Genomic DNA, 24,885 nt, shown 5'->3' on the forward strand with positions numbered 1-24,885 from the left:
TTTTGTAAAATTGATGGTTTTATGCAAATTGTGTACTTTAGGCAGAAATAACCCAGAGAAGCGGCCTGTGTCTACATCTCCTGCTGCTGGCACGGGAAGAGTTCCACCCTCACCTCCTCATCCCTCTCCAGAGCCACGTCGTACCTGCACAGGTGAGGCCTGCGGGCAAAACGCAAACAAGCACCGTCACAACCTGCCCTGTAAACTTGGCAACTCTTCTAGCTGCCACTGCCAGTCACACGATCGACAATCGGTCAGGAACGATGCCACTCAGCGGGAGAAAGTGTAGGGAGGTGTACAGCACCACAGTCCACCCTCCCTCTTGTCCCTCTCCCTTCCTCTCCCTCTCTCGCTCCCTCCCTCTCTTATCCTCTCTCCCTCTCATCACCTCTCTTCCTCCTCTCTCTCCATCTCCCTCTCCTCCTCCTTCCCTCTCTCTCTCCCCTCCCTGTCAGCACCTCTCTTCCTACCATTCTTCACTCCATCTCCCTCTCCCTCTCCCTCTCCCCTTTTCTCCCTCCCTCCCTTCCTCCCTCTCTCTCGCCCCCTCTCCCTGCCTTCCTATCCCCCTCTCCCCTCTCCTCAAAGGGACTTTGCGAGCGCACGCCGGGGGCTCTAACATCAAGACCCGGTGTGCGACCTCGCACCACCCGGCGTGGCTTTAATGGCCGCGGGACAATCGCCATCGCCAGCCGGGGGCTTTGACTTTGACTCTGACATCGGGGGGGGAGAGTGCAGTGGAGAGATAAGTTTTTTTGGCCTTCCATCACAGCAATGTGATGGATGTTTATGTAAATTATGTTGTGTCTTGGGTCTATTTGTTTGTAATGTATGGCTGCAGAAACGGCATTTCGTTTGGACCTCAAGGGGTCCAAACGACAAATTAAATTGAATCTTGAATCTTGAATCTTGAATCTTGAATCCTCCATTCTCCTCTCCCCATCTCTCTCTCCCTCCCTCTCTCCCTCTCTCCCCCTCCCCCCCCACCCCCCCCCCCCCCCCTCCATCTCTCCCCCCCTCGTGTTGGCTGGGCCCCTGCGCTGACCTCTGCGGGTGGGTCAGTGACCTCAGCCGTACGCGGAGCAGCCCCCAGGGTGAGTTTGTGTTCCACCAGGGTGGAGGAGCTGTACGTGAGTGAGATGCCGGTCACGTCCCCCGGGTCCTTGTCCACGCTGACGAGGAGCGTCGTCTCACGGAACCGCTCAAAGCTTTTCCCATGGCTGTGGGAGCAGAAACAGCAACAGCAACAGCAACAGTAACAGCAACAGCAACAGGAACAGCAACAGCAACAGCAACAGCAACAGCAACAGCAACAGCAACAGCAACAGCAACAGCAACAGCCCGCGGGAAGAACATATTCCTGTTCCTTCGCTCCATAGACGCTGCCTCAGTGTGGGTGGGGGAAGAGAGGGAGGAGGGGGGGGAGGGAGAGGGCACTACATAGATGCTCAGTTGGTGTAGTGGGGTGGGGGGCCTCTGGTTTTAGAACCCTCTGTTTGTTTGTTCTGGTGACAGAAGCCGGCCAACAGTCGCACACCTTTCCCTTTTTGTTTTCAATAGACAATAGGTGCAGGAGTAGAGGCCATTCGGCCCTTCGAGCCAGCACCGCCATTCAACGTGATCACGGCTGATCATCCCCAATCAGTATCCCGTTCCTGCCTTCTCCCCATATCCCCTGACTCCCGAACCGGCCTCCACCGCCCTCTGAGGCAGAGAGTTCCGCAGCCATGTGTATCGACGTACAGGGAAAGGCTTTGTTTTACCTGCCATCCCAACAGATCAGGGGCGGTCACGGTGGTGCAGCGGTAGAGTTGCCGCCTTACAGCGAATGCAGCGCCAGAGACTCGGGTTCCATCCCGACTACGGGCGCTGTCTGTACGGAGTTTGCACGTTCTCCCCGTGACCTGCGTGGGTTTTCTCCGAGATATTCAGTTTCCTCCCACACTCCAAAGACGTGCAGGTTTGTAGATTAATTGGTTTGGTGTATGTGTAAAATTTGTCGCTGGTGTGTGTAGGATAGTGTTAGTGTGCGGGGATCGCTGGTCGGTGGGGACCCAGTGGGGCTGAAGGGCCTGTTTCCGCGCTGTATCTCTAAACTAAATTAAAGATCAGATAATACCATACGATCACTGTGCATTTTACACAGGGGGTGCGTTTAGTTTAGTTTTAGTGTAGTTTAGAGATACAGCCCGGAAACAGGCCCTTCAGCCCACCAGGTCCCCGCTGACCAGGGATCCCCACACACTAATGCCCCTGTCCCACTTAGGAAACCTGAACGGAAACCTTGGGAGACTTTGAGCCCCACCCAGGGTTTCCGTGCGGTTCCCGGAGGTTGCCGGAGGTTGCAGGTAGTGGAAGCAGGTAGGGAGACTGACAAAACCTCAGGGAACCTCCGGGAACCGCAAGGAAACTTTGGGTGGGGCACAAAATCTCCAGGGGTTTCCGTTCAGGTTTCCTAAGTGGGACAGGGGTATTACACTATCCTACACACACTAGGGACAATTTACACTTATACCAATCCAATTAAACCTACAAATCTGTACAGTACGTATTTGGAGTGTGGGAGGAAACGGAACAAAGATTGGCATACTCACTGATTAGTTTCTGACTTGACCACCGTTCCATCTCTTCCTGTTAGTCCAATTGTTATGTAGCCTTTCCGGGGATTTTTGTTCCAGGAAACGATGTCCAGAAGATAATAAAACACTGCACAATACAAATACAGACCAGGTGGTTAAACGGAGTTCTGGTCTTATAGACAATAGGTGCAGGAGTAGAGGCCATTCGGCCCTTCGAGCCAGCACCGCCATTCAATGTGGTCATGGCTGATCATCCCCAATCAGTACCCCGTTCCTGCCTTCTCCCCATACCCCCTGACTCCACCATCTTTAAGAGCCCTATCTAGCTCTCTCTTGAAAGCATCCAGAGAACCGGCCTCCACCGCCCTCTGAGGCAGAGAATTCCACAGACTCACAACTCTCTGTGAGAAAAAGTGTTTCCACGTCTCCGTTCTAAACGGCTTACCCCTTATTCTTAAACTGTGTGTGTGGCCCCTGGTTCTGGACTCCCCCAACATTGGGAACATGTTTCTCGCCTCTAGCGTGTCCAAACCCTTAATAATCTTATACGTTTCAATGAGATATCCTCTCATCCGTCTAAACTCCAGAGTGTACAAGCTCACAGCCGCTCCATTCTCTCAGCATATGACAGTCCCGCCATCCCGGGAATTAACCTGGTGAACCTACGCTGGGCTCCCTCAATAGCAAGAATGTCTTCTCCTCATTCAAGGGTTTGAGGAATCTGGAGAGGAGGTGGGTTGCTGACGGTGAGGGATGAGGGGGGGTAGGTCACTCGAGTAGAGGGCTTTCGGGAGGAGGTGGGTCGGATGTGTTGAGGAATAGTGTGGGGAGAGGTGTAGATGGCAAGGGTGAGTATGTTCATGTGATAGGGAGCAGAATTAGGCCATTCTGCCCATCAATTCTACTGCGCCATTCAATCATGGCTGATCTATCTCTCCCTCCTAACCCCATTCTCCTGCCTTCTCCCCATAACCTCTGACACCCTCACTAATCAAGAATCTATCTATCTCTGCCTTAAAAAATATCCACTGACTTGTGGCCTCCACAGCCGTCTGTGGCAACGAATTCCACAGATTTGCCACCTTCTGACGTAAGAAATTCCTCCTTATCTCATTTCTAAAGGTACGTCCTTTTATTCTGAGGCTGTGCCCTCTGGTCCTAGACTCTCCCACTAGTGGAAACATCCTCTCCACATCCACACCATCCAGACCTTTCACTATTCGGTAAATTTCAATGAGGTCCCCCCCTGATTCTAAACTCCAGCGAGTACAGGCCCAGTGCCGACAAACGCTCATCATAGGTTAACCCACTCATTCCTGGGATCATTCTCGTAAATCTCCTCTGGACCCTCTCCAGAGCCGGAAGGTCCTTCCTCATATACGGGGCCCAAAATGTTCCAAATGTGGCCTGACCAGCGGCTTATTAAGCCTCAGATCAGTATCGGGACGGAGTAACTGGGATCTGATTGAAAGATACAGCATGGCAACAGGCCCTTCGGCCCATCGAGTCCACACCGACCATAAATCACCCGTTCACACTATGCTACCCCACTTTCTCATCAACTCCCTGCACACTAGGGGCCAATTTACAGAGACGCCGATTAACTTACAATCCCGCACGTCTTTGGGATGTGGGAGGTGGGAGAACATGCAAACTCCACACAGAGAGCACCCGAGGTCAGGATCGAACCGGGGTCTCTGACGCCACTTTACCCCCACCTTCTCACCCACTCCCTACACACTAGGTAGGGGGCAATTTACAGAGGGCCAATGAACCCACAAACCTGCACGTCTTGGAGTGTGGGATGAAACCGGAGCACCCGGTAAAAACCCACGCAGGTCACGGGGAGAACATGCAAACTCCACGCAGATAGCACCAGAGCTCAGGATGATGAGGCAGTAACTCTACCGCTGCGCCGCCGTGCCGCGCTCAGCCGAGATAAGTACTTACTGTAGAAGGGTTCATCAGGGGAGGTTTGAAAGAAGACTTTATTCGGAAATTTCATGACGCTGCTGCTGTTTCTCCACTTCTCAAGGTGATAACCTGCAGACCAAAGCAGCAAAGGTTCTGAGTTTAGTTTAGTTTATTTTTAGCTTAGAGATACATTGTGGAAACAGGCCCTTCAGCCAGCGATCCCCGCACGCTAACACTACCCTACACACACACACACTAGGGACAATTGTTTTTACATTAATTCCTAGCCAATTAACCTACAAATTGGCGACTGTGACAGAATCCTCCCCGTGGCGATCCCCGGAAACGACGGCACTCCGTGTCCGTGTCGTGGTGGGCGAGCGATTCCGTCAACGTTGGGCGACGACAGAAGCCAACAGCGTCGTCTCACACACGAGTGAACAACCTACAAACCTCGCACGTCTTTGGAGCGTGGGAGGAAACGGAAGATCTCGGAGAAAACCCACGCAGGTCACGGGCAGAACCTGCAAACTCCGTACAGACAGCACCCGTAGTCAGGATCCAACCCGGGTCTCCGGTGCCGTGAGGCGGCGACTCTACCGCTGCGCCACCGTGCCGTGCTGGTGAGGATTAGTGAGTTACTGGTGACTAACAGGGTCAAGAGTCAAACGTCATTAATTGTCATGTACACACAGATGGAACAATGAAAGCTTAGTTTAGTTTTGTTCAGTGTGTTCAGGTGTACCAAGATACCGCAGCTATTTACAATATACATCCCTGATTTAGGTGACGGGATTAAAAGTAACATTAGCAAATTTACAAATGACACAAAGCTGGGTGTCAGTGTGAACTGTGAGGAGGATGCTATGAGGATGCAGGGGTGACTTGGACAGGTTGGGTGAGTGGGCAGATGCATGGCAGATGCAGTTTAATGTGGATAAATGTGAGGTTATCCACTTTGGTGGCAAGAACAGGAAGGAAGATTATTATCTGAATGGTGTCAAGTTGGGAAAAGAGGAGGTGCAACGGGATCTGGGGGTCCTTGTACATCAGTCACTGAAAGTAAGCATGCAGGTACAGCAGACAGTGAATATAAGTGAATGGCATGTTGGCCTTTATAACAAGAGGAGTTGAGTATCGGAGCAGAGAGGTCCTTCTGCAGATGTACAGGGCCTGGAGAGACCACACCTGGAGTATTGTGTGCAGTTGTGGTTTCCAAATCTGAGGAAGGCCATTCTTGCTATTGAGGGAGTGCAGTGTAGGTTCACAAGGTTAATTCCCGGGATGGCGGGACTGTCATATGTTGAAAGAATGGAGCGACTGGGCTTGTACACTGGAATTTAGAAGGATGAGAGGATTTTATTGAAACATATAAGATTATTAAGAGATTGGATATACTAGAGGCAGGAAACGTGTTCTCGATGTTGGGGGAGTCCAGAACCAGGGGCTACAGTTTACAAATAAGGGGTAAGCCATTTAGAATGGAGATGAGGAAAACCTTTTTCACCCAGAGAGTGGTGAATCTGTGGAAGGGCAGTGGAGGCCAATTCTCTGGATGCTTTCAAGAGAGAGTTAGATAGAGATCTTAAAGATAGCGGAGTCAGGGGATATGGGGAGAAGGCAGGAACGGGGTACTGATTGGGGATGATCAGCCATGATCATATTGAATGGCGGTGCTGGCTCGAAGGGCCGAATGACCTACTCCTGCACCTATTGTCTCTGGAGAGAGATGGTCCTCGGGAGGGGGGTCCTCAGTTCAGTCTAGTTTATTGTCCCGTGTATCGAGGTACAGTGAAAAGCTTTTGTTGCGTGCTAACCAGTCAGCGGAAAGACAACACATGATTACAATCGAGCCGTCCACAGTGTACAGATACATGATAAGGGAATAACGTTTAGTGCAAGGTAAAGACATCAAGGATAGTCCGATGGTCACCAATGAGGTAGATAGTAGTTCAGGACCGCTCTCTGGTTGTGGTGGGATGGTTCAGTTGCCTGATAACAGACGGGAAGAAACTGTCCCTGAATCTGGAGGTGTGTGTGCGTTTGTTTTCACACTTCTGTACCTCTTGCCCGATGGGAGAGGGGAGAAGAGGGGAGTGGCCGGGGTGCGACTGGTCCTTGATGATGCTGCTGGCCTTGCCGAGGCAGCGTGAGGTGGAGATGGAGTCAATGGAAGGGAGGTTGGATTGTGCGATGGTCTGGGCTGCGTCCACAATACTCTGCAATTTCTTGTGGGTCTTGGATAGAGCTGTTCCCAAAACCGTGCTGTGATGCATCCCGATAAGATGCCATCCACGGCGCATCTGCAGAGCATCCTGGCAGAGATGTTCTCGGGGAGAGCGGTCTCTGAGGAGAGGAGGTCCCTAGGGAGAGGTGGTGATTGGGGGGAGAGGTCCCTGGGCAGAGATGTACATGAGGAGAGGTGGCAAAAACGGGAAAGCAGACTATTATCTAAATGGCCGATTGGGAAAGGGGGAGATGCAGCGAGACCTGGGTGTCATGGTACACCAGTCATTGAAAGTAGGCATGCAGGTGCAGCAGGCAGTAAAGAAAGCGAATGGTATGTTAGCTTTCATTGCAAAAGGATTTGAGTATAGGAGCAGGAAGGTTCTACTGCAGTTGTACAGGGTCTTGGTGAGACCACACCTAGAGTATTGCGTACAGTTTTGGTCTCCAAATCTGAGGAAGGACATTATTGCCATAGAGGGAGTGCAGAGAAGGTTCACCAGACTGATTCCTGGGATGTCAGGACTGTCTTATGAAGAAAGACTGGATAGACTTGGTTTATACTCTCTAGAATTTAGGAGATTGAGAGGGGATCTTATAGAAACTTACAAAATTCTTAAGGGGTCGGACAGGCTAGATGCAGGAAGATTGTTCCCGATGTTGGGGAAGTCCAGGACAAGGGGTCACAGCTTAAGGATAAGGGGGAAATCCTTTAAAACCGAGATGAGAAGAACTTTTTTCACACAGAGAGTGGTGAATCTCTGGAACTCTCTGCCACAGAGGGTAGTTGAGGCCACAGTTCATTGGCTATATTTAAGAGGGAGTTAGATGTGGCCCTTCTGGCTAAGGGTATCAGGGGGTATGGAGAGAAGGCAGGTACGGGATACTGAGTTGGATGATCAGCCATGATCATATTGAATGGCGGTGCAGGCTCGAAGGGCCGAATGGCCTCTACTCCTGCACCTATTGTCTATGTTTCTATGTTTCTATGTCCTCAGGGGAGATGCTCTTGGGAAGAGAGGTCCATGGGATGAAAGGTTGTGGGGAGAGGTGGCGATTGGGGAAAGGGGTCCTTGGGCAGAGATGTCCATGATGAGAGGTGTTCTTGGGAAGAGTGGGTTCCTTACCAAATATGGGATAGGTGCCGTCTCTCCGTGTGCAGCGGGCATCCAGGAATTCTGCGTAGGATCCACATGGATATACAGTGATGTTGCGGGAAATGTTCATGGAGTTGACGTAGAGATAGACTGACCTCTGGTGGTCACACACCATATAACGTTTCCCTGGAAGTGAAGCAAAGGACAACTAAAGACCGCACAGACAATAGACAATAGACAATAAGTGCAGGAGTAGGCCATTCGGCCCTTCGAGCCAGCACTGCCATTCAATGTGATCATGGCCGATCATCCGCAATCAGTACCCCGTTCCTGCCTCCTCCCCATATCCCCTGACTCCACTATCTTTAAGAGCCCTATCTAGCTCTCTCTTGAAAGTATCCAGAGAACCGGCCTCCACCGCCCTCTGAGGCAGAGAATTCCACAGACTCACCACTCTCTGTGAGAAAAAGTGTTTCCTCGGCTCCTTTCAAAATGGCTTACTCCTTATTCTTAAACTGTGTGTGGCCCCTGGTTCTGGACTCCCCCAACATCAGGAACATGTTTCCTGCCTCTAGTGTGTCCAAACCCGGAATAATCTTTTATGTTTCAATGAGATCCTCTCTCATCCTTCTAAACTCCAGAGTGTACAAGCCCAGCCGCTCCATTCTCTCAGCCTATGACAGTCCCGCCATCCTGGGAATTAACCTTGTGAACCTACGCTGGGCTCCCTCAATAGCAAGAATGTCCTTCCTCAAATTAGGGGACCAAAACTGCACACAATACTCCAGGTGTGGCCTCACTAGGGCCTGTACACCTGTACACAATACTCCAGGTGTGGTCTCACTAGGGCCCTGTACACCTGTACACAATACTCCAGGTGTGGTCTCACTAGGGCCCTGTACACCTGTACACAATACTCCAGGTGTGGTCTCACTAGGGCCCTGTACACCTGTACACAATACTCCAGGTGTGGTCTCACTAGGGCCCTGTACACCTGTACACAATACTCCAGGTGTGGTCTCACTAGGGCCCTGTACACCTGTACACAATACTCCAGGTGTGGTCTCACTAGGGCCCTGTACACCTGTACACAATACTCCAGGTGTGCTTAATTGTTATGTTTGTTGTTGGCATATCATATTATTTTGTTGGGATATATCTTGCAGCATTATTTCGGACACTAGGGGGCGGTCATTAGATGCATGGGGTGGTGCATATGTAAGGGCAAAGGGAACAGGAAGGGGCAGGCACAGGGAGGGAGAGCATACAGTTCTCAGGGACAGAGCAGCCAGTTACAACTTGCACGCAGCATTAGGAAAACCTGGTACGTTCAACTCTTTGTTTGTACAACTGCTTCAATAAACAAGCAACTAAACTGGAACTAACGACGGGAAGATCTGTTCTATTGGGTCTGCGTTAGATCACCCTACCGTACCTGTGTATTATTGGCGGCTGGAGAAGAGGACACTGGAAAGGTTGAAGATTTGCCATTACAACCTCCGTCACAGCAGCTTTCACCACCAGCCCAGGCAGGTCATTCCCAGCCCCCACCACCCACTGTGTGGAAAACGCCAGGATTCTTAATTCTTGGTTCTTGGCTTCCTGGATCTCCAAAAATATTCCAATTGGAATTTGATTTTGATTTTGAATTCTGGAGGGCTGGCGGAAGGCCAATGGACATTAAGCTAAAAGGATTTAACTTGGAGAAGAAAAAAGCAAGTTCCCCCATTAAATGTAGTTGCCTCTACGTGTGGTTGGGGTAACTTGGGAGGAGTCCTAGTTGGGTGGAGATCGAGACCGTGGCTTCCGGATTCCGATGCTCCCGATAAAGTTCAGCGGCGCCGCCCGCAGCCGCTCCACAGACCCGCAACTCCGCAACGGACCCAGCTCACCGCAGTTCCAGCTCAGCGACCCAGGCAAGGCCTGGAGCTGGCGGAGGAGCGGAGGTGGCGGAAGAGCGGAGGGTGGACTTTAAACTGGAGGTGGCGGAGGGTGGACTTAAGCTAAAAGGATTCTTGGAGAAGAAGAGCAACCTTAAATGTAGTTGCGTCTGGTTGGGTAACTATAGTAGGGTGGAGATTATTCCATGCTTTAATTGTGCGGGGGAAGAACGAATTGCTGTACACATCTGTCTTGGTAGCTGGAATCTCAAATTGGATCAAATGCCCTCGTCAGCTCCTAATGTGTTTGGGTTTGGTGTAGGTTTGGCCATCTGTGTCGAGCTGACCATTTAACATCACAGGTCAAACGGTGAGCTTTACGTCTGTCTTGGAGAAGGTTCCACCCCGACCAGTGAATTCAGAAGTTTGGTGACACTCACTTCCCTCTCATAGGTAATCGAGCTGCCTGTCTTTGGACACGTTCGATGGAAGAAATGTTGAGCGATCATTTAAAAAATTAAATAGACATGGATAGGAATGAAGACAGAACCAATACTAACCACCCAATATGGTCGCCGGGCAGCCGGGCTGGTCAGCTCCTCCATTCGCATAATAATCGATGTGACCCAGGAACTCGCGGTAGCCGAGAGCTGTGGACAGAAATGTGTTTCAAACATCAGAGGATGGACACAAAACGCTGGAGTAACTCAGCGGGTCACCCAGCATCTCTGGACAGAAGGAATGGGTGATGTTTTTCAGGTCGAGATCTTTCTTCAGACAACTGAAGAAGGTCAAAACATCACCCATTCCTTATCTCCAGAGATGTCGCCTGACTTGCTGAGTTACTCCAGCGTTTTTGTGTTTGTCTTTGGTTTTAGTCTGCAATTGAGGCAGTGCAGCGTAGGTTCACGAGACTGATCCCTGGGATGGCGGGACTGTCACATGAGGAAAGATTGAAAAGACTAGGCTTGTATTCACTGGAGTTTAGAAGGATGAGGGGGAATCTTATAGAAACATATAAAATTACAAAAGGACTGGACAAGCTAGATGCAGGAAAAATGTTCCCAATGTTGGGCGAGTCCAGAACCAGGGGCCACAGTCTTAGAATAAAGGGGAGGTCATTTAAGACTGAGGTGAGAAAAAACTTTTTCACCCAGATGGTTGTGAATTTGTGGAATTCCCTGCCACAGAGGGCAGTGGAGGCCAAGTCACTGGATGGATTTAAGAGAGAGTTAGATAGAGCTCTAGGGGCTAGTGGAGTCAAGGGATATGGGGAGAAGGCAGGCACGGGTTATTGATTGGGGATGATCAGACATGATCACAATAAATGGCGGTGCTGGCTCGAAGGGCCGAATGGCCTCCTCCTGCGACTATTTTCTATGCAATTCCTTCCTGTACATACGTTTACAATAGATGTACTATTGATGCAGAATGAAGCCAAGGCTCAAAGCAGAATGCAGGACCCAGAGGGGGATGGTCACAAAGACATTCAGTCGAGCACTGAGCTGAGATTTTCTTTCATCCAATTATTGATTTTTCCAGGATTTCGGCATTTAGTTTAGGTTAGTTTATATTATTATAGCCTTGTATCCCGCAGGCATTGCCACTTTCATTTCACTGTACATGTTGTATGTGTATAAAGTGTGGATGATGTGTAATAACCATAACGAGGTACATTGAAAAGCTTGTTGGTGCATGCCAACCAGTCAAAGTAAACACTGTACATAAATACAACTGAGCCGTCCAGTATACAGATACATGATAAAGGGAATAACGTTTAATGCAAGATAAAGTCCAGTAACATCCGATTCAAGAGCTGCAAATTCCTGGGCGTGCACTTCTCCGAAGATCTCTCCTGGTCCGAGAACACTAACGCAATTATAAAGAAAGCACATCAGCGCCTCTACTTCCTGAGAAGATTACGGAGAGTCGGTTTGTCAAGGAGGACATAGAAAACATAGAAACATAGAAATTAGGTGCAGGAGTAGGCCATTCGGCCCTTCGAGCCTGCAACCGCCATTCAATATGATCATGGCTGATCATCCAACTCAGTATCCTATACCTGCCTTCTCTCCATACCCCCTGATCCCCTTAGCCACAAGGGCTGCATCTAACTCCCTCTTAAAGATATAGCCAATGAACTGGCCTCAACTATAAAGAAAACTCTGTGCGCAGAGAGTTCCAGAGATTCACGGACTCTCTGTGTGAAAAAAAGACTCTCTCTAACTTCTACAGGTGCACAGTGGAGAGCGTGCTTACCGTTGCATCGTGGCTTGGTTCGGCAACTTGAGCGCCCTGGAGAGGAACAGTCTACAAAAAATTGTAAACACTGCCCAGTCCATCATCGGCTCTGACCTTCCTTCCATCGAGGGGATCTATCGCAGTCGCTGCCTCAAAAAGGCTGGCAGTATCATCAAAGACCCACACCATCCTGGCCACACACTCATCTCCCTGCTACCTTCAGGTAGAAGGTATAGGAGCCTGAAGACTGCAACAACCAGGTTCAGGAATAGCTACTTCCCCACAGCCATCAGGCTATTAAACCTGGCTCGGACAAAACTCTGAACATTAATAGCCTATTATCTGTTTATTTGCACTCCATCAGTTTATTTATTCATGTGTGTATATATTTATACAGTGGTATATGGACACACTGATCTGTTCTGTATTCATGCCTACTATGTTCTGTTGTGCTGAAGCAAAGCAAGAATTTCATTGTCCTATCTGGGACACATGACAATAAACTCACTTGAATCCTGATTAAAGATAGTCTGAGGTAGATGGGAGGTCAGGACCGCTCTCTAGTTGGTGATAGGATGGTTCAGTTGCCTGATAACAGCTGGGAAGAAAGTAAGTGTCCGTGAATCTGGAGCTGTGCGTTTTCACACTTCTGTACCTCTTGCCCGATGGGAGAGGGGAGAAGAGGGATTGAGGGAGGGTGGTCATTGGCAAGGTCAGCATTTATTACCCATCCCTCATTGCCCCTTGAGAAGGTGGTGAGGACCACAGCAGCGGTCCTGCTGGTGAAGGTTGTCCCACAGTGTCGTTGGGGAGAGAGTTACGCGAATTAGATATCTCACTGAAAACGAGCTGCCAGAGGAAACTGTGGAGGCTGATACAACGATGACATTTAAAATACATTTGGACAAAAACGGGGTCATGTCATAAGAGATAGTAGCAGAATTAGGCCATTTGGCCCATCAAGTCTACTCCACCATTCAATTATGGCTGATTTATCCCTCTCAACCCCATTCTCCTGCCTTCTCCTCATAACCACAGACACTCGTATCTGTCTATCTATCTGTCTGTCTGTCTGTCTGTCTGTCTGTCTGTCTGTCTGTCTGTCTGTCTGTCTGTCTGTCTATCTATCTGTCTGTCTGTCTGTCTGTCTGTCTGTCTGTCTATCTGTCTGTCTGTCTGTCTATCTGTCTATCTATCTGTCTGTCTATCTGTCTGTCTGTCTGTCTGTCTGTCTCTGCCTTACAAATGTCCATTGATGACCTCCACAGCCGTCTGTGGCCATGAATTCCACAGATTCACCACCCTCTGTCTAAAGAAATTCCTCCTTATCTCAGAGAGATATGGGCAACATGCTGGTCCATAGGACTCGCCCAACTGGCCACCTTGGTCAACATGGGCATGATGAGCTGAATGGCCGGATTCAGCTCTATGACTATGAGAGAGAGGGGATGCAAGAGGGATTTGATGGTTCAATGAGAGGCCTGGGCAGCTTGGACATTCTCCCCGTGACCTCGTGGGTTTCCTCCGGGTGCTCCGGTTTCCCTCCACATCCCAGAGACGTGCGGGTTTGTGGGCAAGTTGACTGGTAGTAAATGACCCCCAGCTTGGAGCTGATGGGAATGTGTGGGGGAGAATCGTAAAGAGATGGAATTATTGTAGCCTCGGTTTGATGGCTGGCACAGATTCGATGGGCCGAATGGCCGGTTTCTGTGCTGCATCTGTGACTCGAGTAGACGTGTTACTTTGGGAGGGCGGGGAGAGTGGAGGGTGGTCTTCAATGGGAAGGTTTGTTAACAGGAGAACTGAGGCAGCAAGATGCCCCCAACACAGGCCACTCTCTGTGTGCTGGCCCAAGAGTGGACCTGTAATCACGTGTTAAGGGCCTGTTCCACCAGCATGCGCCGAGAAACTGCGCACGTCCGTCGAGAAACTGCGCACGGCCTCAATGCGGCTGCGGGCCGGCAGGCCGTTGCTGCGCGGAATTTTTGAACACGGTCAGTTTTTCGGAGCCCCGCGCAATGTCAGGACCACAACTCCATACGACTCCGGCGATTCAAAGTGGGACTGGCCCCGCCAAGTTAGGTCGCGCTTGCCGCATGGAGCCTCATGCTCGTGGGACCGGCCCTTAAGTTACTCACTAAACGTTATTCCCTTTATCCTGTAACTGTACACCGTGGACGGCTCGATTGTAATCGCACAGAGTCCATTCATTGGTTTCATAGCACGCAACAATGGACAATAGGTGCAGGAGTAGAGGCCATTCGGCCCTTCGAGCCAGCACCGCCATTCAATGTGATCATGGCTGATCATCCCCAAAAAAGATTTTCGCTGTACCTCGGTACACGTGACAATAAACTAAACTAAACTAACTTTAACTAAGCTGTACTGAAGAAGGGATCCGAAACGTCACCCATTCCTATCCAGAGATGCTGCCTGTCCCACTGAGTTACTCCAGTATTTTGTGCCTGAGTTAAACTAAACTAAACTAATCTGATATAAATGGTAGACAAAAATGCCGGAGAAACTCAGCGGGTGCAGCAGCATCTATGGAGCAAAGGAAATAGGCAACGTTTCGGGCCGAAACCCTTCTTCAGACTGATCTAATATAAATTGAGTTTAACATCCCCTCCCATTCCCAATCTGACCTTTCTGTCCTGGGCCTCCTCCACGGCCAGAGTGAGTCCCACCGCAAATTGGAGGAGCAGCACCTCATATTTCGCTTGGGTAGTTTACACCCCAGCGGTACGAACATTGACTTCTCTAACTTCAGATAGCCCTTGCTTTCCCTCTCTCTCTCCATCCCCTCCCCCTTCCCAGTTCTCAATAGACAATATGCGCAGGAGTAGGCCATTCGGCCCTCTTGAGCCAGCACCGTCATTCAATGTGATCATGGCTGATCATCCACAATCAGTACCCCGTTCCTGCCTTCTCCCCATATCCCCTGACTCCGCTATCTTTAAGAGCCCCTATCTAGCTCTGTCTTGAAAGTATCCAGAGAACCGGCCTCCACCGCCCTCTGAGGCAGAGAATTCCACCAGTCTTGCTGTCACCGACTACACTTTGTCTGTGTATCGCCCACTCCCCTGACATCTGTCTGAGGAAGGGTCTCGACACGGAACGTCACCCATTCCTTCTCTCCAGAGATGCTGCCTGTCCCGCTGAGTTACTCCAGCATTTTGTGCCTGTCTAAGATGAACTAAATGGAGCTGAACTAAACTGGTAACAGAAGTCCTGAGGCCCCATTAGTTGTCCATGTGCCTCAATCTTGCAATGAAGTCTTGCTCGGGAACATGCGGAGTGGGCGTGATTACCGTCAATGTCCGTGTGGAGAACGTCGACCAGCTGGGCATCGGCCGGATCCAGCCTGTCGTCCACTCCTTTCCCTGTGAACAGCGGTCCCGCCGGGTCCAGACCTGTCCAACAAGAGGTGAGACCCCCAAATAAATCCACCAGGACACACAACCTCACCCTTCCCATTTCTTCTCCCACCCCACAGAGATGGGCCTGACCTCCCCACCGTCGAAGGGATCTATCGCAGTCGCTGCTTCAAAAAGGGCAGCCAACATCATCAAGGACCCACACACCATCCTGGCCACACACTCATCTCACCGCTGCTATCAGGAAGAAGGTACAGGAGCCTGAAGACTGCAACGTCCAGGTTCAGGAATAGCTCCTTCCCCACAGCCATCAGGCTATTGAACACAATAACGCATAAGCCCTGAGCACTGAAATGCAAATTTGTTATTTGCACTATATTCGTTATTTAGAAACATAGAAACATAGAAACATGGACAATAGGTGCAGGAGTAGAGGCCATTCGGCCCTTCGAGCCTGCACCGCCATTCAATATGATCATGGCTGATCATCCAACTCTGTATCCCGTACCTGCCTTATCTCCATACCCCCTGATCCCTTTAGCCACAAGGTCCACACCTAACTCCCTCTTAAATATAGCCAATGAACTGTGTGGCCTCAACTACCTTCTGCGGCAGAGAGTTCCAGAGATTCACCACTCTCTGTGTGAAAAATGTTTTTCTTGTGAGAGTCAACTTGGGTCGGGATAGGATGTGTAGGAAGGAACTGCAGACGTTTACATCGAAGGTTACACAAAATGCTGGAGTAACTCAGCGGGTGCAGCAGCATCTATGGAACGAAGGAAATAGGCGACGTTTCGGGCCGAAAGCCTGAAGGAAATAGGCAACGTTTCGGGCCGAAACCCGTAAGGGTTTCGACCCGAAACGTTGCCTATTTCCTTTGCTCCATAGATGCTGCCACACCCAATAGACAATAGACAATAGGTGCAGGAGTAGAGGCCATTCGGCCCTTCGAGCCTGCACCGCCATTCAATATGATCATGGCTGATCATCCAACTCAGTATCCCGTACCTGCCTTCTCTCCATACCCCCTGATCCCTTTAGCCACAAGGGCCACATCTAACTCCCTCTTAAATATAGCCAATGAACTGTGTGGGCCTCAACTACCCTCTGTGGCAGAGAATTCCAGAGATTCACCACTCTCTGTGTGAAAAAAGTTCTTCTCATCTCGGTTTTAAAGGATTTCCCCCTTATCCTTAAACTGTGACCCCTTGTCCTGGACTTCCCCAACATCGGGAACAATCTTCCTGCATCTAGCCTGTCCAACCCCTTAAGAATTTTGTAAGTTTCTATAAGATCCCCTCTCAATCTCCTAAATTCTAGAGAGTATAAACCAAGTCTATCCAGTTTTTCTTCATAAGACAGTCCTGACATCCCAGGAAACAGTCTGGTGAACCGTCTCTGCACTCCCTCTATGGCAATAATGTCCTTCCTCAGATTTGGAGACCAAAACTGTACGCAATACTCCAGGTGTGGTCTCACCAAGACCCTGTACAACTGCAGTAGAACCTCCCTGCTCCTATACTCAAATCCTTTTGCAATGAAAGCTAACATACCATTCGCTTTCTTCACTGCCTGCTGCACCTGCATGCCTACTTTCAATGACTGGTGTACCATGACACCCAGGTCTCGCTGCATCTCCCCCTTTCCCAATCGGCCACCATTTAGATAATAGTCTGCTTTCCCGTTTTTGCCACCAAAATGAATTACTCCAGCATTTTTGTCTACCCTCTACAGACTTGGTACTGGAGTTGGGCGTTTCAACGCCAGCGTGTGTAGATGGGGGCTCCCTCCGCCAGAGCCCAGCCTGTGCATGAGGAGCAGGACAACAGACACAGCCAACCATGTCATCTCTGGGTGCCCGCTCTACCACCCACCACATGGAGAGCTGTGTCAGGGCCTGGCAGACATTGACACCAACACAGACAACAACCTGGCTGCCCAACACCCACCCGGCTTGAGATTTAACTATTCCCTTGGTTTATTTGTGTAAGACCAAATATCTCCCCCCGTACTCCCTCTGTCTGAAGAAGGAGTCCCGACCCAAAACGTCACCTGCCCATTCCCTCCACAGATGCTGCCCGGCCCGCTGAGTCCCTGCAGCGGATTGCACGTATCTAGGGATGTTCCAGCTCACCTGTTATCCGGCCGATCTTCCCATCGAACCTGCTGCCGACAAAACCCGATATGTGAGCGCCCAGACTCACGCCAATCATATGGATCAAGTCCAGCGAGCCGCCGTTATGCTGTAGAAACACAATGAAGGATGAAAAATAATCAACTCAGAACCACGCAAATCAATAAAGGTTGCTATCACACCCTAGCGTCAGTGTGCGGGGATCGCTGGTCGGCACGGACTCGCTGGGCCGAAGGGCCTCTTTACCCGCTGTATCTGTAAACTAAACTAAACTAAACTAAACAGCCTCCCCTCAAGGGGCACACACACAGTTTAAGAATAAGGAGTAAGCCATTTAGAACGGAGATGAGGAAACATTTTTTCTCACTGAGAGAGTGGTGAGTCTGTGGAATTCTGCCCGAGCCCCTTTTCCGAGGTTATGTCTGCGCCCGGGTTGGGTTCGAGAGGGGACTACGCGCTGTCCACGGGCACCCTGGGGGGTTTGCGGGACCGTGGGGAGGGGTGGAATGTATCCTGGACAAGGAGTGTAACATAGTTGTATAGTCATGTACCGTTTGTCGTGTGTTATGCTGGTGAGTTGCGTTGCGTTTTGTTTTACTGCACTGTATATACTATTTTAATATTGGAATCAATATTTTTGATGAGAAAAATTAAAAATAAAACGGAACGGTAAAGTGTAAACAGGAACTCACCAGAATGTTGTGAATCACGGGTTCCAAGATGGCGGCCACCTTCTTGGTGTTGGCGACAGCGGCAGAGTAAACCATGGTGGTGGCGCCTCGGTTCCAGTCGACGATGATGAGGTTGACATCGTCCACGTCCAGTATGGTCTCGATCACCATCGCCAGCCAGTTAGGGGGGGAGCCAAACGGCCGGTAGCCGTGGATGACGAAGATGGTTTTCTTCTTGACGTCCAGCGGCCTGGTGTGGGTGGCGTTGATCAGCTGGCCGCACGTGGTGTTCTTGCTCGTGTACAGAAGCAGACGCACTACCAGCGGCGTTCCGATGATGGTGTCCGTGAACGGCAGCTTGGTGAAGTTGTGGCATTCTGGCTCCGCTGAACCGGAAGCAGAGTTGTGTGGGGTCACCAGGAACACACCCACCGTGGGTCTGGGTCGGTCCGGTCCAGTCTAGTCCAGTCTAGTCCAGTCCAGTCTAGTCCAGTCCAGTCCAGTCTAGTCCAGTCCAGTCCCAGTCCAGTCCAATCCAGTCCAGTCCAGTCCAGTCCAGTCCAGTCTAGTCCAGTCCAGTCCAGTCCAGTCCAGTCCAGTCCAGTCTAGTCTAGTCCTAGTCCAGTCCAGTCCAGTCTAGTCCAGTCCAGTCTAGTCCAGTCCAGTCCAGTCCAGTCCAGTCCAGTCCAGTCCAGTCCAGTCCAGTCCAGTCCAGTCCAGTCCAGTCCAGTTCAGTCTAGTCCAGTCCAGTCCAGTCTAGTCCAGTCCAGTCCTGTCCAGTCCAGTCCAGTCCAGTCCAGTCTAGTCCAGTCCGTCCAGTCCAGTCCAGTCTAGTCCAGTCCAGTCCAGTCCAGTCCAGTCTAGTCCAGTCCAGTCCAGTCCAGTCCAGTCTAGTCCAGTCCAGTCCAGTCTAGTCTAGTCCAGTCCAGTCTAGTCCAGTCCAGTCCAGTCTAGTCCAGTCCAGTCCAGTCTAGTCCCAGTCCAGTCCAGTTCATTTCAGTGTAATTCAGTTTACTTTAGTTTACGGGGTGATTTCACGAGGGGAGGTGGGCATCAGTGCTAGGCCGCGGGCAACAGTCATAGAGTTGTACGTTGTGGAAACAGGCCCTACAGCCTAACTAGCCCCCGCCAACCAACATGCCCCGTCTACACCAGTCCCGCCTGCCTGCGTTTGGCCCATAACCTTCTAAATCTTTCCTATCCATGTACCTGTCAAAATGCTTTGTTTAGTTTAGTGTAGTTTAGTTTAGTTTAAGAGAGACACAAGAGTGCTGGAGTAACTCAGCGGGTCAGGCAGCATCTCTGGAGATAAAGGATAGGTGACGCTTTGGGTCAGGGCCCTTCTTCAAACTGGCTTAGCTTAAGTTAGTGTAGTTTATTATTTTTCTAGTGTAATGCCCCCTGTCCCACTTAGGAAACCTGAACGGAAACCTCTGGAGACTTTGCGCCCCACCCAAGGTTTTTGTGCGGTTCCCGGAGGTTGCAGGTGGTTGCCGGAGGTTGCAGGTAGTGGAAGCAGGTTGGGAGACTGACAAAAACCTCCGGGAACCTCCAGAAACCTTGGTTGGGGCGTAAAGTCTCCAGAGTTTTCCGTTCAGGTTTCCTAAGTGGGACAGGGGCAATAGAGGACACATACAAATACTTTTTGATGCGTGCTATCCAGTCAGCAAAAGATAGCTATCCAATCTGGAAACCTGTTTGCTTCCCACTCACATCTAGGAATGTTCTACGTTGGCCCATGGACAAATGAAAGAATGGGTCGACTGGGCTTGTATTCACTGGAATTTAGCAGGATGAGAGGATATCTTATAGAAGCTTGTACAATTCTTAAAGGATTGGGCAGGCTGGATGCAGGTAAAATGTTCCCGATGTTGGGGGAATCCAGAACCAGAGGTCACACAGTTTAAGAATAAGGGGTCGGCCATTTAGGACTGAGACGAGGAAAACGTTTTTCACCCAGAGAGTTGTGAATCTGTGGAATTCTCTGCCACAGAAGGCAGTGGAGGCCAATTCATTGGATGGTTTCAAGAGAGAGTTAGATTTAGCTCTTAGGGCTAACGGAATCAAGGGAATTAACAGCACCTCATATTTCACTTGGGTAGTTTACACCCCAGCGGTATGAACATTGACTTCTCTAACTTCAGATAGCCCTTGCTTTCCCTCTCTCTCTCCATCCCCTCCCCCTTCCCAGTTTTCCCACCAGTCTTACTGTCTCCGACTACATTCTATCTTTGCCCCGCGCTCACTCCCCTGACATCAGTCTGAAGAAGGGTCTCGACCCAAAACATCACCCATTCCTTCTCTCCAGAGATGCTGCCTGTCCCGCTGAGTTACTCCAGCATTGTCTACCAATGGAAAAATCGGGGTATGGGGAGAAAGCAGGAACTGATTTTGGATGATCAGCCATGACCATATTGAATGGCGGTGCTACCTCAAAGGGCCGAATGGCCTGCTCCTACACATATTTCCTACGTTTCTATGTCTACTAACTCATGGGAACATCTCGGCAACTTGTCGCTGGCAAGGACTTGTTCTGAAGCGCAGAGAACGTGTGTTAACAGTTCAGTTTAGTCTACCTTGATAGTGTCCTCTGTGATGTTCAAAGGAAAGACTCTGAACTCTAGTTTATTGTCACGTGTACCGAGGTACAGTGAAAGCTTTTGTTGCGTGCTAACCAGTCAGCGGAAAGTCAATACATGATTACAATCGAGCCGTCCACAGTGTACAGATACATGATAAAGGGGAGAACTTTGACAGTGGAGGAGGCCCAGGACAGAAAGGTCAATGAAGGCAAGGGAGGGGGAGTTAATGTGAGCGGGGTGGTTTGACAAAACAATCGCCCAGCCTGCGCTTGGTCTCACCCATGTTTCCACTTGTGGGAGAGTCCAGGACCAGTGGGCACAGCCTCAGAATTAAAGGATGTTCCTTTAGAAAGGAGAAGAGGAGGAATTTCTTTAGTCAGAGGGTGGTGAATCTGTGGAACTCGTTGCCACAGACGGCTGTGGAGGCCACGTCAGTGGATATCTTCAAGGCAGAGATAGAGAAATTCTTGATTAAAACGGGCGTCAAGGGTTATGGGGAGAAGGCCGGAAATTTGGGATTAAGAAGCAGAGATCAGCCATGATTGAGTGGTGCAGTAGACTCGATGGGCGAAGTCTACTCCGCCATTCAATCATGGCTGATCTATCTCTCCCTCCTAACCCCATTCTCCTGCCTTCTCCCCATAACCCCTGACACCCGCACTGATCAAGATTCCATCCAACTCTGTCTTGAAGATATCCACTGACTTGTGGCCTCCACAGCCGTCTGTGTGGCAACAAGTTCCACAGATTCACCATCCTCTGACTAAAGAAATTCCTCCTCATCTCCTTCCTAAAGGAATGTCCTTTAATTCTGAGTCTGTGACCTCTGGTCCTAGACTCTCCCACAAGTGGAAACATCCTCTCCACATCCTCTCCACTCTATCACCTCTCATGCTACTCACAAGATTACTGCACTGCATGTTTGAATCTTGAAGCCTTTAAGAGAATTGTAATGAAGCTGTAAATGATTGTCTGTTCCGACCTCTGATTAATGTTCATTTGTTCCGTATCTTAGATTTGTATCTACGATGTTTCTCAGCTCCAAGATGGGCCGGCACGGTGGCGCAGCGGTAGAGTTGCTGCCTCACAGCGCCAGAGTCCCGGGTTGTTTCCTGACCACGGGTGCTGTCTGTACGGAGTTTGCACGTGGTCTTAAGGATAAAGGGGAAATCCTTTAAAACCGAGATGAGAAGAACTTTTTTCACACAGAGAGTGGTGAATCTCTGGAACTCTCTGCCACAGAGGGTAGTTGAGGCCAGTTCATTGGCTATATTTAAGAGGGAGTTAGATGTGGCCCTTGTGGGCTAAAGGGATCAGGGGGTATGGAGAGAAGGCAGGTACAGGATACTGAGTTGGATGATCAGCCATGATCATATTGAATGGCGAATGGTGCAGGCTGGAAGGGCCGAATGGCCTCTACTCTTGCACCTAATTTCTATGTTTCTATGTTTCTATGTGACCTGCGTGGGTTTTCTCCGGGTGCTCCGGTTTCCTCCCACACTCCAAAGACGTGCAGGTTTGTAGGTTAATTGGCTTCGGTAAAATTGTAAATTATCCCTAGTGTGTGTGTGTAGGATAGTGTTAGTGTGCGGGGATCGCTGGGCTGTGCGGACTCGATGGGCCGAAGGGACTGTTTCTGTGCTGTATCTCTAAACTAAATTAATCTAAATGTATTTAAGAGTTTAAGAAGGAACTGCAGATGCTGGAAAATCGAAGGTAGACAAAAATGCTGGAGAAACTCAGCGGGTGCAGCAGCATCTATGGAGCGAAGGAAATAGGCAACGTTTCGGGCCGAAACCCTGAAGGAAATAGGCAACGTTTCGGGCCGAAACCCTGAAGGAAATAGGCAACGTTTCGGGCCGAAACCCAGAAGGGTTTCGGGCCGAAACGTTGCCTATTTCCTTCGCTCCATAGATGCTGCTGCACCCGCTGAGTTTCTCCAGCTTTTTTGTGTAACCTTCGATTCTCCAGCATCTGCAGTTCCTTCTTAAACTCTTAAATACATTTAGATTAATTTAATTTAGAGAAACCTTTGGGTTTCGGCCCGAACATTGCCTATTTCCTTCAGGGTTTCGGCCCGAAACGTTGCCTATTTCCTTCGCTCCATAGATGCTGCTGCACCCGCTGAGTTTCTCCAGCTTTTTTGTGTAACCCTAATCTAAATGTATGGTGGACAAAAATGCTGGATAAACTCAGCAGGTGAGGCAGCATCTATGGAGCGAAGGAATAGGTGACGTTTCGGGTCGAGACCCTTCTTCAGAATGAATCTAAATGTATCATAGTTTAGTTTAGAGATACAGTGGAAACAGGCCCTTCAGCCCACCAAGTCCACACCGACCGACAATCCCCGCACACTAACACTATCCTACACACACTAGGGACAATTTTACATATACAACAAGCCAATTAACCTGCACACTTGCACGCCTTTGGAGTGTGGGAGGAAACCGAAAATCTCGGAGAAAACCCACGCAGGCCACGGGGAGAACGTGCAAACTCCGTACAGACAGCGCCCGTAGTCGGGATCGAACCCGGGTCTCTGGCGCTGCAAGTGCTGTAAGGCAGCAACTCTACCGCTGCACCACCCTAGTGCTTATGTGTTGTGATGTTTGTCCTGAACTGTATACAAAATGAATGTCACTCTACCTTGCTGCATGTGTTGGACCAGAGAATAAACACACTCATTGTCTAATTTCAACATTATTCTCTTCCACCCCCTCACCCCAGAGATTTCCCCCACCCTCGCCCGGCCCCTCCTCTCTACGTCCCAGCATGAGACGACTTTAGCTGAAATCCTCCCGCCCACCTCTCTTCCTTCTTTTCTCCTCCTGACCTTTCCATCACCACATTCCTCTTTTCTCCCCCCCACCACGGAATCTCCTTCTCCCCCCCAAACCTCCCTCCCCCTCTCCCTCTCCCCCTGCTTTTCCCCCCCTCATGCTCTCTCTCTCTCTCTCTCTCCTCTCTCTCTCTCTCTCTCTCTCTCTCTCTCTCTCCCTCTCCTCTCTCTCTCTCTCCTTCTCCCCCTCCCCCTCTCTCCTCTCTCCTCTCTCTCTCTCTCTCTCTCCCTCTCCCTCTCTCTCTCCCTCTCTCCCTCCCTCTCTCTCTCCCTCTCTCTCTCTCTCTCTCTCTCTCTCCCTCTCTCTCTCTCTCCCTTTCCCTCTCTCCCTCCCCCTCTCTCTCCCTCTCACCCTCTCTCTCTCTCTCTCTCTCTCTCTCTCTCTCTCTCTCTCTCTCCTCTCTCTCTCACCCTCCCTCTCTCTCCCCCTCTCTCTCTCTCCCCCTCTCCCTCTCTCTCTCTCTCTCTCTCTCTCTCCCTCTCTCTCTCTCTCTCCCTCTCTCCCCCTCTCTCCCTCTCTCCCCTCTCTCTCTCTCTCTCTCTCTCCCTCTCCCCCCCTCCCCCTCCCTCTCCCTCCCCTCTCTCTCTCTCTCCCTCCTCTCCCTATCTCCCTCCTCTCTCCTCCCCTCTCCCTCTCTCCCTCTCTCCCCCCCCCTCTCTCTCCCTCTCTCCCCCCCTCTCCCTCTCTCCCTCCCTCCCCATCTCCTCTCCCACCCACCACTATTCCTGCATCCACAACTGGAGCAGAGATCAGACGGTCGGCTCCGGCTGGGAATTAAATCCCCAACTTCCCGGACAAGGGCCGGGAGTCCGGGGACGAGCTGTCAACGTGTTTCCAGTTCCCAGAGGCGAGGATGCCTCAGCCTCAGCCTCAGCCTCTCCCTCTCCACTGGCCTGGAACCAAACAGGGATTTCACGGTGAACAGACACAAAAAGCCGGAGTCACTCAGCGGGACGGGCAGCAACTCTGGGGGTTAAGGAACGGGGGGGGAGGAGGGAGACTCTGACCCAACAGACCGGAGTTCAGCCCAAACACCACACAACAAACCACAGTCTGTGTAGCTAATTACCTGAGGTGACAGCCTTGGTACACAGCAGCAGCAGCAGCAGCAGCAGCACTGACAACCACCGCACCATCGCCTCGGTAGGGAGAACAGATTGAAGAGTGAACGAGAGGTCGGTCTGGAAACTTGGTCAAGGGAACTGTGTTTCACTACCAGCAGGTCAATAGACAGTCAAATATCAACCAGTTACCATAGAGATAGGAGGGGGAAAGAGAGTGTGAATCCAACCGACTGCCAGCCAGTGCTAGTTACAGGAAACCCTAAACCACTGCCTTCAATGA

At 50.4% G+C, this 24,885-nt stretch overlaps 1 protein-coding gene across 1 annotated transcript; it reads right to left on the reverse strand.

The window, feature by feature from the left end:
- Window positions 1-24,867, reverse strand: LOC129703069 (lipase member H-like). Its single transcript, XM_055645260.1, is given in 11 exon segments — window positions 1-159; window positions 1,046-1,089; window positions 1,091-1,220; window positions 2,595-2,706; window positions 4,530-4,622; window positions 7,847-8,002; window positions 10,257-10,346; window positions 15,249-15,350; window positions 17,449-17,557; window positions 18,141-18,505; window positions 24,611-24,867. Coding segments are annotated over 11 exon segments (1,356 nt in total). The 5' UTR covers window positions 24,678-24,867; the 3' UTR covers window positions 1-71.
- Window positions 24,868-24,885: the final 18 nt, after the last annotated feature.

Source organism: Leucoraja erinacea, chromosome 13 (genome assembly GCF_028641065.1).
Source record: "Leucoraja erinacea ecotype New England chromosome 13, Leri_hhj_1, whole genome shotgun sequence".
NCBI lineage: Eukaryota > Metazoa > Chordata > Chondrichthyes > Rajiformes > Rajidae > Leucoraja > Leucoraja erinaceus.